The 13,526-nt window shown below is 53.4% G+C and overlaps 1 protein-coding gene across 1 annotated transcript in view; it reads right to left on the bottom strand.

Moving 5' to 3' along the window:
* The window catches only part of ZC3H7B (zinc finger CCCH-type containing 7B), a gene marked incomplete at its 3' end in the record, with an annotated part of 32,863 nt that overhangs the window by 18,588 nt on the left and 749 nt on the right, over positions 1-13,526 (bottom strand). Inside the window, exons 2-6 of the mRNA XM_079714801.1 lie at positions 9,419-9,452; positions 9,090-9,287; positions 8,044-8,202; positions 5,578-5,658; positions 4,695-4,751 (exon numbers count right to left, since the gene is read on the bottom strand). Coding sequence (XP_079570927.1) covers positions 4,695-4,751; positions 5,578-5,658; positions 8,044-8,202; positions 9,090-9,287; positions 9,419-9,452 — 529 coding nt within the window. The remainder of the gene's footprint in view (positions 1-4,694; positions 4,752-5,577; positions 5,659-8,043; positions 8,203-9,089; positions 9,288-9,418; positions 9,453-13,526) is intronic.

The following is a 13,526-nucleotide window of genomic DNA, read 5'->3' as shown; positions in this document are numbered from 1 at the left end:
TGCCAGCCTGGCTCTGTGACATCCAAGGTGAGACTGAAGCCAAGGCTGCCTCAGGCTCTGTCTGGTCCTAGAACTCACAGCCCTCCATTGTTTTTTTTTTTTTTTGCGGTACGCGGGCCTCTCACTGCTGTGGCCTCTCCCGTTGCGGACCACAGGCTCCGGATGCGCAGGCTCAGCGGCCATGGCTCATGGGCCCAGCCGCTCCGCGGCACGTGGGATCTTCCCAGACCAGGACACGAACCCGTGTCCCCTGTATCGGCAGGCAGACTCTCAACCACTGCGCCACCGGGAAGCCCACAGCCCTCCTTGTGTCTTGCTCCCCACGCTGCCAAGAGGCAGCTTTGGCACAGACACGGTGCCCACAGGCCCTTGCTGTTGCCCAGGCCGTAAGAAGCTCCCTGTGGGCACAGCACATGCAGTCTCCACGCCCAGACACGCGTGTGGAATGACTGCCTGGCTGGTACCCCCGACACTGGAGAATCCCGCGGGGATCCCCATGGCCAGGCTCGCGCGCAGTGTCTATGAAGAACCTACAGAAGGTCAGGGGATCTGGCTGGGACACTCCCCCTGTCGCAGTGTGTCCTGAGGCCACTATGTGTGGGAGTGTGGTATGTGGGTGTGGGAGAGTGTGGTGGATGTCGGGGGTGGGTGCACGGGCGCACACCTGTACACACGTATGGCACCAGGCTAGTGCGCCGGGGCAGGGTCTGAGCTGGTCCCCTCCACCGTGGAGTCCACTCTGCCTGGGCTTCTCGCAGACCCCCATCACTGTGACCAGCCCTGGCCTCTGTGCATGTGGTGGGGGCCCCAGAAAGGTTGCAGGGCTGGGTGACTGGTTTGGCAGGGGCCGGGGTGGCCACTGCCACGCACGGCACCATCTCTGGTCCCCTGGCTACAGACTCCGTGGACACCGAGGGTTGGCCCTTGTGGAGCTGGGCATTCCACCCACATCTGCTGTGGCCCTTTGGCCATGGTCATTTAGTCATTCAACAAAGATCTTCTGAGCACCTGCTGTGCGTGCCCAGTGCCACTCTGCTTGCTGTGATGAACAGCTGACACACTACGCACCCCCTCACTGCCTGCGAGGACCTGCAGGCAGGCTCCCTGTCCCTGGTCCTAGAAGAGACCTGTGAGCTGGCTGGAGGGAAGGGGTGCGAGCATTGGCCTTGCCTCGGGCACCACCGCCCTCATCCCATCCGCACCACCACCCTGGGAACCGGGCACGACTGTCATCTCCCTTGTACAGAGCGGACATAAGGCTAGGACATGACATCATTTCCTCTAGGTCACGCCATCAGTGAGAGGACGCCCACGTCTCCACTCTTGAGTGAGCTCACCACGGAGCCGAGGGGATGGGTGCGCACACATCGTCTGGCGCGTGTGGAGAAGATGCTGAGGACAGAGAGGGAGGTTGGAAGCAGACCGTGGAGTGGCCTGAATGTCAGGCTACAGTATCCGGATGATGATTAATAACAGTACTTTTAAACAGATATTTTATTATTTATTTATTTATTTGGCTGCACTGTGTGGCTTGTTGGATCTTAGTTCCCCAACCAGGGATTGAACCCAGGCCCTCAGCAGTGAAAGCGTGCAGAGCCTTAACCACTGGACCAGCAGGGAAGTCCCTCAGATACTTTAATTTACAACCACTGAGGGTTTCTAAGCTGGGGAGAGCCCCACGAGGCCAGGCTGTCAGAGTTCATCCAGCAGCAGTGTTGGAGGACAGGAAGAGGAGTCCAGACAGTGTCAAGGGGACGAGGAGGGGAGGCCAGCCACGACCCGGAAGAGTGGGATGTGACCTGAACCAGGGCAGTCACTGTGGGAAGAGAAGGAAGGAACGCAGATACCCCATAACATACCCAGCCAGGGTCTCCCCAGAGTTGCCCTATAATGCACAATCGTGCCACTATCAGCAGAAAACAAAAGGGAGCCTTAGTTTCTCTGGCTCCAGGAATGAGGCAGGAGCCCGAGATCTGGGAACTCTGTATAAGATCTGCCTGGATGACTCCCTGCCTCCCCATCACCGCTGGCAGGTGGGAAGAGGCGCCCTGCACGGCCCTCTCCAGCCGTGCTGGCTTCCTGGCTGTTCTTCGCACACACTGGGCACACTCCTGCTTCACGGCCTTTGCACTGGCTGTTCCCTCTGCCTGGTCCCCCAGACCTCCTCATAGTTCACTCCTCATCTCCTTTGGGTCTTTGCTCATGTATCTCCCTCTCACTATTTACTGTTTAAAACTGCAACCCAGGGACTTCCCTGGTGGTCCAGTGGTTGAGACTTTGTCTCCCAATGCAGGGAGCGGGGGTTGGATCCCTGGCCCGGGAGCTAAGAGCCCACATGCCTTATGGCCAAAAAACCAAAACATAAAACAGAAGCAATATTGTAACAAATTCAGTAAAGACTTTAAAAATGGTCCACATCAAAAAAAAATCTTTAAAAAAAAGGTTAGGTTTAAAATAAATAAATAAAATAAAATTTAAAAACCCTGAAACCCATCCACCCCCCACCAATAGCCTGGCCTCCCCAGCTCCCTTCTCCAAGGCACTGATCACTTTTTGTTTACCCCTTTTTGTTTGTCTCCCCCAATTAGACCAAGTTTTATGAGGGTGGGGCTCTTTGGCTGTTTCTCCCTCTGCTGTGTCCCCAGTGCCTAGATCAATTCTATGATGGGCACACAGAAGCACTCAATAAATATCTTCTGAATTAATGAATGAAATCAGTGCTATCTGCCTTCAGTGCTTTCCCAACACTCTTACGATGAAGACCTCACCAGGGACTAGGTGCCCTGGCTTCTATCTACTGTTCCAGCCCCACTGGGCCCCCTCCACTTGGTCCCTCCTATACTCTGAGCTCCTCCCAGCCTCAGGGCCTTTGTACATACCTTGCCCTCTGGAATTGTTCTACCCACACACCCTGCCCCTGCCCTACTCTCAACTTAGGGTCTCAGCTTACAGATTGCTGACGCCCAGTCTAAATCAGCCCTCCCAGGCCCAGTGGCCCACAGCTCCCCACCCTCTGCCTTTAGAGCTCTCCTCATGGTTTGTAACCAGAAATGGCTAGTGTCCATCTGCCCTGGACTGTGAGCTCTTTGAGGGCAGGGACCATGTTTGTTTTATTCAGCACGTACGTACCCAGGCCCCAGCTCAGTGCCTGGCACATACTGGACAAACTCAGACAAGTCTCCTAACTTCTCTGTGCCTCAGTTTCTCCTTTGTAATAGTGGGTAAATAGCACCTCCCTCCAGACACTGTGAAATTATTTGCGATTATGTATTCATTCACTCACTGCTATGGTCTGAATGTTTGTCCCCCAGAAACTTGTATGTTGAAATCCTAACCCCCAAAATTATGGTATTAGGAGGTGTGGCCTTTGGGAGGTGATTAGGTCATAAGAGTGGAGCCCTCATGAATGAGATTATGGCCCTTATAAAAGAAACCCCAGAGAGATCCCTTCCGCCCTTCATGTGAGGTTACAACTAGAAGACCATCTATGAACGGGGACATGGGTCCTCTCTAGACATCGAATCTGCCAGCACCTTGATCTTGGACTTCCCAGTCTCCAGAACTGTGAGTAATATATTTCTTTTGTTTATAAGTCACCCAATACATGGCTTTTTTTTTTTTTGGCTGCACCTCACGGCTTGCAGGATCTTAGTGCCCCGACCAGGGATCGAACCCAGGCCCCAGAAGTGAGAGCGCTGAGTCCTAACCACTGGACCGCCAGGGAATTCCTGGCATCTTGTTATGGCAGCCTGAACAGACTTAGACATTCACTTAATTTTATTTTTTTTGAGGACCCAGTAGGTGCCAGGCCTAACGATTTTTGGTTACAAACCATCATGACTGCTACACAGGCAGGTCCATATCTGCCTCCCTTGCAGCCTGGTAGGCCCCAAGGGCAAGGACACGCCTAACTCAGCTCTGGCCCAGCGGCAGCTCAGGAGCAAGAAGTGGTTCCCTGGGAGTCTGTTGAGTGAATGAATGAAAGTGTTGTCATGCTCTGGGGGGACAGGGGCCTACTGTGTGACACTAGCCAAGTCCCCTCCTCACTCTCGTGCCTCACTCTCCCCTTACGTGCAACGAAGAGGCAGGACACCAGCCGCCAGCCGCGCTCTTACGGCCTGTCCCTCCCCAAGTCCACCTGAGCAGTCCCTGTATGGCGGGCGGTGGGGTTTGATGTGTGTGCTGGGCCCTGCCACTCCCACCCGCAACCAGGACAAGGCCTGGTGGTCTGGTCTCAGCTGCCTTTCTCCCTCCTTCCTACTCCCACCCTGCCTGCTGCCATCTGTTTTCTTTCTCAGGGGTCCACGAGTGAGCGTACCCTGACGGTTCCCCTGCAGTGACCATTCCCAGCACCGGCAGCCACAGCTCATCCTCATACTTTGCCCCTGTGGTCACAGGAGGCCCCTCTTGGGACGCGGAGGTGCTGTGGGTCCCAGGGCTGCCCTCAAGACCCTGGCCCGGGCCCAAGCTGTCAGTCACCCCTCTTCCCAAGGCAGGGGCCTGCCTTGCAGCAGTGGGGACAAGGACAGATTGAGCCCAACCCTTCAGTGTGATACCTCTGGCCCTGCTGCTTGAGGTCATTTATATCCCAGAGAATGAGCCCAAAGCTCTCATGATGGTTGAACCAAGATAGGTTGGTCCTGGGGCGGGTTGGGGTGGGGGAGGGAGGCTTGGGGTCCTGGTCCCCATCCTACCTGATCTGCCACACCAGCCGCAGTGCCGTTACTGAGCAGAGAAAAGGTTTCCAATTCCTGTCAGAGATTGGAGAGACGTGAGAAGAGATGACGATTCTGCGAACGTGCTCAGGGTCCCACCAGCCAGGGCAGCAGAGGAGCCCTAACCAGGCGGGTGGGGTCTGTGGTGCCCTCTGAGCTCCCTGCCCCCAGGCCTGCAGGGAGTCACCTGGGTCAGATTCAGGCGTTTCTTCCTGCAACCATGGCCTGGGCAGAGGACTTCCACATACACGCTCCCACTGTGAGCCCAGCACTGTGCTAGGCACCACCTCAAACCTCTCTCCCTTTGATCCCCCAAGAGCCCTCTGAGGCGGGCATAATTTTCCCCACATCCCAGATGAGGAAAAGAGGGTGGAGAGAGAAGAACTAACTTGCTCAAGGCCACGGCAGAGATTCTAAAGCCATACCCTCCCCGGTGTGCAGCTTCCTGGCCAAATGTAGGAGCCAGATGAATGCACGTGGATCTGAACAAGCCAAACAGGTACCAACATTTCAAATATGCACCACACAGGGGTGATTTGAGAACACGAGGCTAAAGGACGCCAATGTCAACTGAGGCCATCTCCAGGGTGTTGAAATCGGCCAGGGCAGGGGACGGAGCGGGTTTGAACGGCTGGTGTCTAAGGTGAGCGGGAAGCTTTGGCTGTTCTTTCCTTTGCCAAAAGGTTCTGGAAGTCGTCCCAGGGCTTTCAGCCAACACAGGGAAGATCAGCTGCCGTCACCCCCTCTGTCCTGTCCTGGCCCCGGTCCTGTCCACGCACATCTCCCAAAGGCTCCTGGTCACCCTCTTCAGGTCTCCCCATCTCCATCCCTGCCCAGGCCCCAGCGCCCAGGGCCCACCTACCTGGGGCCTCTTATACGCCTTCCGAACTCGCAGCCCAAGCTTCTGAGCCAGTTCCTGACCAAGGTGAGTTACACTTTCATCCTGGGAAGGAAAGACACAGGGTAGGGTGGTTAGTCCGCCCTGACTCAAGAGCTATGCTCCGGACACCTGTGCAGCCCTGCAAGGGGGGTCCCTGTTACCCCAGGTTACGGATAAGGAAGCAGGACCCTGGGAGGGGACGTGGGCTTCCCCAGTCACACAGCCAGTGCGCGGTAGGGCTGGGGCCAGGAACCCATGCTTCTGTTTTTCCTTGTATGGAGGGGAGTGGACAAGAATAATTTGGGGGTTTTATTTCAATATTTCCCTTTTGTTTCCACAATTCGTCAAGTAACAGTGTCACTGTAGAAGGCTGAAATGTTAGAGGAAGAGCACCTGCTTCCCTGGATCAGCCCCACCCTCACCCTAGGCCCCTCCCCAGGGGGAGCACAGCCAACAGTGCTGCTGTGTTTCCCTACAGATCTTACCTGGGAATTTACATACGCGCATATGGACGACAAAGGATGCTTAGTTTTGCTTTGTGGGGTTTTTTTTTCTTTTTTTTATATAAGTGAGATTATATTATACCTATTATTTGTTCTACAACGTGCTTCTTTCACCAAAAAATGTTTTGGAACTCTCTGCAAATGAGGTCACAGGGATGGAACACAGGCCCAAAGGAGTGAAGTGAAGTCTAGAACGCGCCTGGTCCATGGTTGGTGCTCAGTTACAGAACCTGCATTCCTTCCTCCCTCCAAGTCTGTACTACTTTCTGTGTGCTGTGTGCCAGCCACAAGCTAGGGGCCGGGGACACCACAGTCACAGGGCAGATGGGGCCCAGGCCTCACGGAGGCTGCAGTCTAGTGGGGAAACCAATCAGTAAACAGAGAAACAGTGACTGCAGTCCGGGCTACAAAGGGACAACAGGGATCCTGTGACATCCTGTACCTTCGTCCACCTCCCCACCTCACCGACGAACTCCTAGAGTCCAGGGTCTGGGTCACCTCTGGTCCTGATGCCCAGCAAGGAGCAGGGCCCAGTCAGTGTTTACCCATAAGGACTGGAAAATGGGGGAATTCTCCAACTCGAAGTCAGAAGTCCTTGTTTGGATACTTTCCTCAGGGGAGTTACCAGCCCTCGCGGGGCCCAGCCCCCTGACCTGTACAGTAGGGTGAGAGCCACCCTGCCCCCCAACGAGTGGGTAGTCATGGGACCCGGATGTGGACCTGCTTCAGACGCTGGAGAATGTAGTACAGGTTGGGCACTAGGTCATATGAGAGGTTCTCAATTGTAAAGTAAACTGCATTGGAGAAGCAAGAATAATAAATAGAAAGTATAATACCAGGACACTTACTGTGTCCAGCCACTGTGCCAACTGCCCTGTGTGATTTTCTGATTCCATCCTCAGCACAGCCCTATGATGCATGGTATGTTACCACCCCCACTTTATAGGGGTGCAAACTAAGACTCAGAGGGGCTAAACTGTGTGTCCAAGGTCACAGAGCTAGTAGGTGGCAGACTCAAGGTTAGAACCCAAACGCAGGCCAATTCTCTGGCACTGACATCCTTAATCACTGTGCATACAGCCTCCTCTCTGCTTTGCCCACCCAAATTGCTTCTTCCAGCCCCACTCAAGCCCTGCCTCCTCCAGGGAGCCCTCCAGGATCCTGACCACTCCTGAACTTTCTCAGCCCTTCCTGGGCAGCATTTACCCTTCTCCAAGCCCTTTCACACCCATTATTTCAGAAATAAAGTAGGAAGGGCACTTTATAGATGTGGAACTGCTGTGCAGAGATGGGCGGTGCTTTGTCTGAGATCATGAAAGGGCTCTGTAGTGGAGCCAGGCCTAGACCCCAGGCTTGTCTCCATTTGTCTCCTAATAGACTGTGGGTACCTGACAGGCACAGATCTGGGCACTCTGTGGGCACTTAGTAAACAGTTGTTAAGCTGACGAATGAATGCAGAGGGGCTGTGCGCCCAGCTGTGCATGGGCTGGGGCAAGCAAGACCCTCGATTGGTTTTTTTCCCATTGACCGTCCCCACCTGATGACAGCCTGGACATCAGGTCCCAGCACATGTGGCACCCCGTTTGGTGCCCACTGCAACCCTGTACTCTCAGAGTGTGGAAGTTAAGAGTCAGACTGCCTGGGTTCAAGTCTTGGCTCTGCCACCCCCTAGCCGGGATCTTGGGTAAGTTTCTTTCTCTCTGTGCCTCTGTCTCCTCATCTTTAAAATGGGTATAATAACAGTGTCTATCTCTATCTCTAAGGATTACCACAAGGATTAAGTAAGTCAATACACACTGTATTTTCAGCAATGCCTGGTGTTAATATCAGTGTCTCAGCGGAGGAAAGTGAGGCTCAGAGAGGTGTGGTGCCTGGCGCCAGAGAGGGCCAGTGCAGAGGGCTGGGAGCCTGGCCTCTGTGGGCAAGGCTGCAGGGCCGCACTCACGTGGGGCAGGGCCAGGGAGCACCGGCTGCTGCACGCGTAGGCCTCCTTGTGGCGCCCCAGCTCGGTCAGGGCCCGAGCCTTGCGGAACAGCGCCCGGATGTTGTCTCCGTCCAAGCCCAGCGCCTTCTCGCTGTCTTCCAGCGCCTTCTCATACAGGCCCTGCCAGAGAGGAGCAGGCAGCGGCCGGTCAGCCTGTTACCCTCCCTCCCCCAGCCTCCTGCCCCGCCCTGGACTGAGGACCAGCCTCCCTTCCCTGCAGAGGAGGAGGATGTCAGGGAGGGGCTGGAGAGCTCCGGGAAACAGCTCTGGCGTTCAGGCTTAGTTGAGGGCATCTGTGTGTCCAGCTGAAGGGGCTGCTGTGGGGCACTGGCAGGACATGGAGGGGAAAGGCCTTTAAACTGTACAGTGATGAGCCCGGTCACTCCGAAGACCATGGACTGAGAGGAACAAAGGCGCCTCTAGAGGAAGTGAAATGCGGAAGGCAGCTCAGCGCGAAGAACGGTGGGAACGGGTATCCGGTAGACCCGTTTATCCAGAATGGCCTGGATCCTCTGCAGAGCCCACGGCAGGGCTCCCACAGGGTCAGGGAATGACTGCGTCAGTGAGCAAGGACAGAGAAGAGGAGGAGGCTGGAGACTGAGGGAGGAGGGAAGGAGGAGGAAGCTGGAAGTCTGGAGAAAGGAGTAAGGTTGAGGGTATGAGGAGGGCAGGAGCCCCGGGGCAGGGGCAGGAGCGCTCAGAGGTTTGCAGAAAGAGGCAGTGGACACGATGAGGGCAGCAGCCCTCAGCCCTGACGGCCCACAGACTCCTGCCAGGGCCCAGGCCACCCCGAGAGTCTAACTTAACTCATCTGGGGGAGGGCTTGGGCACCAATATCATTTAAACCTTTCTTTATTATGTATTAGCCCTCTAAAAGCTCTCCAGGTGTGTCTGCTGTGCGCTGGGGTCGAAAGCCACGGGAGCGGACAGTGGAGCTGCAGAGGCTCATGGTGGCGGGTCCCCAGTCGCTGGGCTGTCAGGGCAGCGGGAGCAGGAGAGGAGCTCACCATGGTGAAGTAGCAGGCGGCCCTGTTGACGTGCAGCTTGCACAGCAGCTCCCGGGGCAGGGCCACCTGGTCGGAGGCGGCGTAGTCAGCCACGTTCAGGCCCTCCATGTACTGCACCAGTGCCTGCTTGTAGTCCTTCTCCCGGAACAGGTCATTGCCCTCAGCGAACAGGTTCTCCACCAGCTTGAGCAGAAAGGCCTGCCGGGCAGGGTGCAGGGGGGCTCAGGGGGCCTTCTCCACTCGGCCCCAGCCCTGGCACCCGGGCCCCATGCCCCCCACCAGGGACACTCCGCCCTTCACCTTCCCCCAGCCCAGCCCCTGACGCTCACCTCATATTCTTCTTGCTTCAGGGGTAGGGTCGACCTATAGGAAAAGGAGGACACAAGGTCTGGGTGGGCCCAGAGTTCCCAGCCTCCCGGAGGCCCAGGAGCTAGAGCCTCAGATTAGAGACTGTGCCTAAAGCCGGCTCCCCAGCTCGGACCTCAGACATCACCTTGTGGACCGGGGTCAGGGGATAGCAGTTTTTTCTCCTTAAATCAACACCATGCTGGCCCTCTGTTTCCGATGGAAGATTGGATGAAGGTCTTGTGTTTGCCCCAGGGCCTGGCAGCCAGGCTTTCCCAGGTGCAGATGCTGAGAAAGAGCTCCAGCTCCAGCCGGCTGTCCTCTGCCTAAGAAGCAAGCCCTTGGGAACGACCATGTCCCCCCAGACCAAACCTGCAACTGCAGGCCCTTGGGTGGCACCCAAAGTCCACCTCAGGGCCCCTTAGTTTGGGAGTCTCTGCACTTCTGTCCCTGCCCGGAAAACCCACACAACCCCAGCCAAGGCCCAGCACTCAGAACCTAACCCCTTATGCCAGCTCAAAAAGTAGATGGGGTCTTACACACCTTCTCCTGCCCATGGCCAAAAAAATGCCAGCTCAGTACAGAAGAAAGCATCAGCCCAGGAGCCTTGAGGCACATCTCTGAGGCTAAATGGCAGGGCTGGAAGGGAGCTGGGGTTTGTCTTCTGGTCTCTCATGTCACAGAGGGGAAAACAGACATTCAGAGAGGGGCAGTGACTTGCCCAAGGTCACAGAGCAGATCAGAGCCAGGGCCAGAGGGCAGGGCTGGGGCTCTTTCTGTTGCCCAGAGCCACCGCGAACACCTGGGCGAAAAAGAGCAGCCTATGCCTGACTTCAGACTATACTACAAAGCTACAGTAATTATGACAGTGTGGTACTGGCATAAAAACAGAAAGATAGATCAGTGGATCAGGATAGAAAGCCCAGAGATAAACCCACGCACATATGGCCAACTTATCTTTGATAAAGGAGGCAGGAATGTACAGTGGAGAAAGGACAGCCTCTTCAATAAGTGGTGCTGGGAAAACTGGACAGGGACATGTAAAAGTATGAGATTAGATCATTCCCTAACACCATACACAAAAATAAGCTCAAAATGGATTAAAGACCTAAATGTAAGGCCAGAAACTATCAAACTCTTAGAGGAAAACATAGGTAGAACACTCTATGACATAAATCACAGCAAGATCCTTTTGGACCCACCTCCTAGAGAAATGGAAATAAAAACAAAGATAAACAAATGGGACCTAATGAAACTTCAAAGCTTTTGCACAGCAAAGGAAACCATAAACAAGACCAAAAGACAACCCTCAGAATGGGAGAAAATATTTGCAAATGAAGCAACTGACAAAGGATTAATCTCCAAAATTTATAAACAGCTCATGCAGCTCAATAGCAAAAAAACAAACAACCCAATCCAAAAATGGGCAGAAGACTTAAATAGGCATTTCTCCAAAGAAGATATACAGACTGCCAACAAACACATGAAAGAATGCTCAACATCATTAATCATTAGAGAAATGCAAATCAAAACTACAATGAGATATCATCTCACACCAGTCAGAATGGCCATCATCAAGAAATCTAGAAACAATAAATGCTGGAGAGGGTGTGGAGAAAAGGGAACACTCTTGCACTGCTGGTGGGAATGTGAATTGGTACAGCCACTATGGAGAACAGTATGGAGGTTCCTTAAAAAACTAAAAATAGAACTACCATATGACCCAGCAATCCCACTACTAGGCATATACCCTGAGAAAACCATAATTCAAAAAGAGACATGTACCAAAATGTTCATTGCAGCTCTATTCACAATAGCCCGGAGCTGGAAACAACCTAAGTGTCCATCATCGGATGAATGGATAAAGAAGATGTGGCACATATATACAATGGAATATTACTCAGCCATAAAAAGAAACGAAACTGAGCTATTTGTAATGAGGTGGATAGACCTAGAGTCTGTCATACAGAGTGAAGTAAGTCAGAAAGAGAAAGACAAATACCGTATGCTAACACATATATATGGAATTAAAAAAAAAAAATGTCATGAAGAACCTAGGGGTAAAACGGGAATAAAGACACAGACCTACTTGAGAATGGACTTGAGGATATGGGGAAGGGGAAGGGTAAGCTTTGACAAAGGGAAAGAGAGGCATGGACATATATACACTACCAAACGTAAGGTAGATAGATAGTGGGAAGCAGCCGCAGAGCACAGGGAGATCAGCTCGGTGCTTTGTGACCGCCTGGAGGGGTGGGATGGGGAGGGTGGGAGGGAGGGAGATGCATGAGGGAAGGGATGTGGGAACAGATGTATATGTATGACTGATTCACTTTGTTATAAAGCAGAATCTAATAAAAAAAAAAAAAAAAAAAAAAGAAAAAGAGCAGCCTAAGCTAGTAAGTGACAAGTGGCGAGAGGAGATGCCGGAGGTCCCCTGTGTGTGTGGGAGGAGGTGTCCCTGATTATGACAGTGGGGCCGGTCACCCGCCCTCTCACTTGCCTCCCACTGTCAGAGACCAGGGCCCGTCCCTCCTGCCCCAGCACTGGCCCCACCACTCTCCTCCTAACTGGTCTCCCACCTCCAGCCTCTCCTCTTCCAGCATCAGCTTCATCTTCAATAGGTCAGACCCTGTCCTCAAGGTCGCCTCGTCCTGGTGTTTAAGGCTCTACACAAGCCATCCACCCACCTGTCCAGACCACTTTATGGCTCCTACAGGGCTCGGTGCCCAGAGGTGCCTAATAAACATTTGCTAAGCACACGAAGTTGGTACGTGAGGAAACAGTCATTTTTAAAGGAGCAGGTCCTACTATGTATGCTGCAAAGCAGTCCCTCAGGAGAGCAACATATGGGTTCCCAGGAAGCCTGTTGCTAAACCTTCTCAGAGCTCCCCTTTGGGAAGGGGAAGGAGGACACAAGGCTAACATTTATCCCAAGCACAATGACCCTGGGAGGGAAGTGGTATCATCTCCATTTCGCAGGCACTGAGACCACCAGGAAGCAGGGACACCGGGATGTGGATCTAGGTCTGGGGCTCAGAGTTCCAGGTCCGCAAAAATCAGTGACTTAAAAACAGAATTCTTGGGACTTCCCTGGTGGCGCAGTGGTTAGGAATCTGCCTGCCAATGCAGGGGACACGGGTTCGATCCCTGGTTTGGGAAAATCCCACAGGCTGCGGAGCAACTAAGCCCGTGCGCCACAACTACTGAGCCTGTGCTCTAGAGCCCGTGAGCCACAACTACTGAGCCCACGTGCCGCAACTACTGAAGCCTGCATGCCTAGAGCCCGTGCTCCGCAACAAAGAGCAGCCCCCGCCCACCGCAACTAGAGAAAGCCCACGCGCAGCAACAAAGACCCAATGCAGCTAAAAACAAATAAATAAAAATAAATAAATTTATTTTAAAAACCCCCAGAATTCTTAAAATAGACAACCAACAAGGACCTACTGTATAGGACAGGGAACTCTGCTCTGTAATAACCTAAATGGGAAAGGAAGTTGAAAATGAATAGATACTTGTATATGTATAACTGAATCACTTTGCTGTACATCTGAAACTAACACAACATTGTTAATCGACTATACTCCAATGTAAAGTAAAAATTTTAAAAATAGACAGAATTCCCAAGGCTTGCCTTGTTCACCAGACTGGCCTCTGAATAAAACTCAGGCATTTTCCCAAAATCAAAGCCCTCCCCCACATGGAAGAAGAACCCCCAGTGAAGGGCAGCTCTGAGCGGGCCGGAGCCAGGAAAAGTGGCTGTGCTGCAAGCTGAGGAAGGAGAGCGTGGTGTGTGAATATAAACAGGAACAGATCCTGTCTGTGTGTGTGTGTGTGTGTGTGTGTGTGTGTGTGTGTGAAAAGGGACCCAGCTTGTGGTGAAAAGGCAGGTTGCGTTTTGCAGGTCTGTGTGAGAGAACAAAATTGGGGAGTATACGAGGGTGTGTAGCTGCAAATCCCAGTTCTGTGGGGAGTCGTATTTAAGAAAAAGAACACAAAATTAGAAACAAAGAATTGCTTAGGGAGCCTTCCAGGGCTTCAGAAAGAACCCGTGCAAGCGAGGGGCCAGGAGCTTATGCTTCATTAGCATCA

This window comes from Hyperoodon ampullatus (assembly GCF_949752795.1).
Source record: "Hyperoodon ampullatus genome assembly, chromosome: 11".
In the NCBI taxonomy this organism is placed as follows: domain Eukaryota; kingdom Metazoa; phylum Chordata; class Mammalia; order Artiodactyla; family Ziphiidae; genus Hyperoodon; species Hyperoodon ampullatus.
Note: the sequence above shows the minus strand (reverse complement) of the source record. Positions and strands in the feature narration are given on the sequence as shown.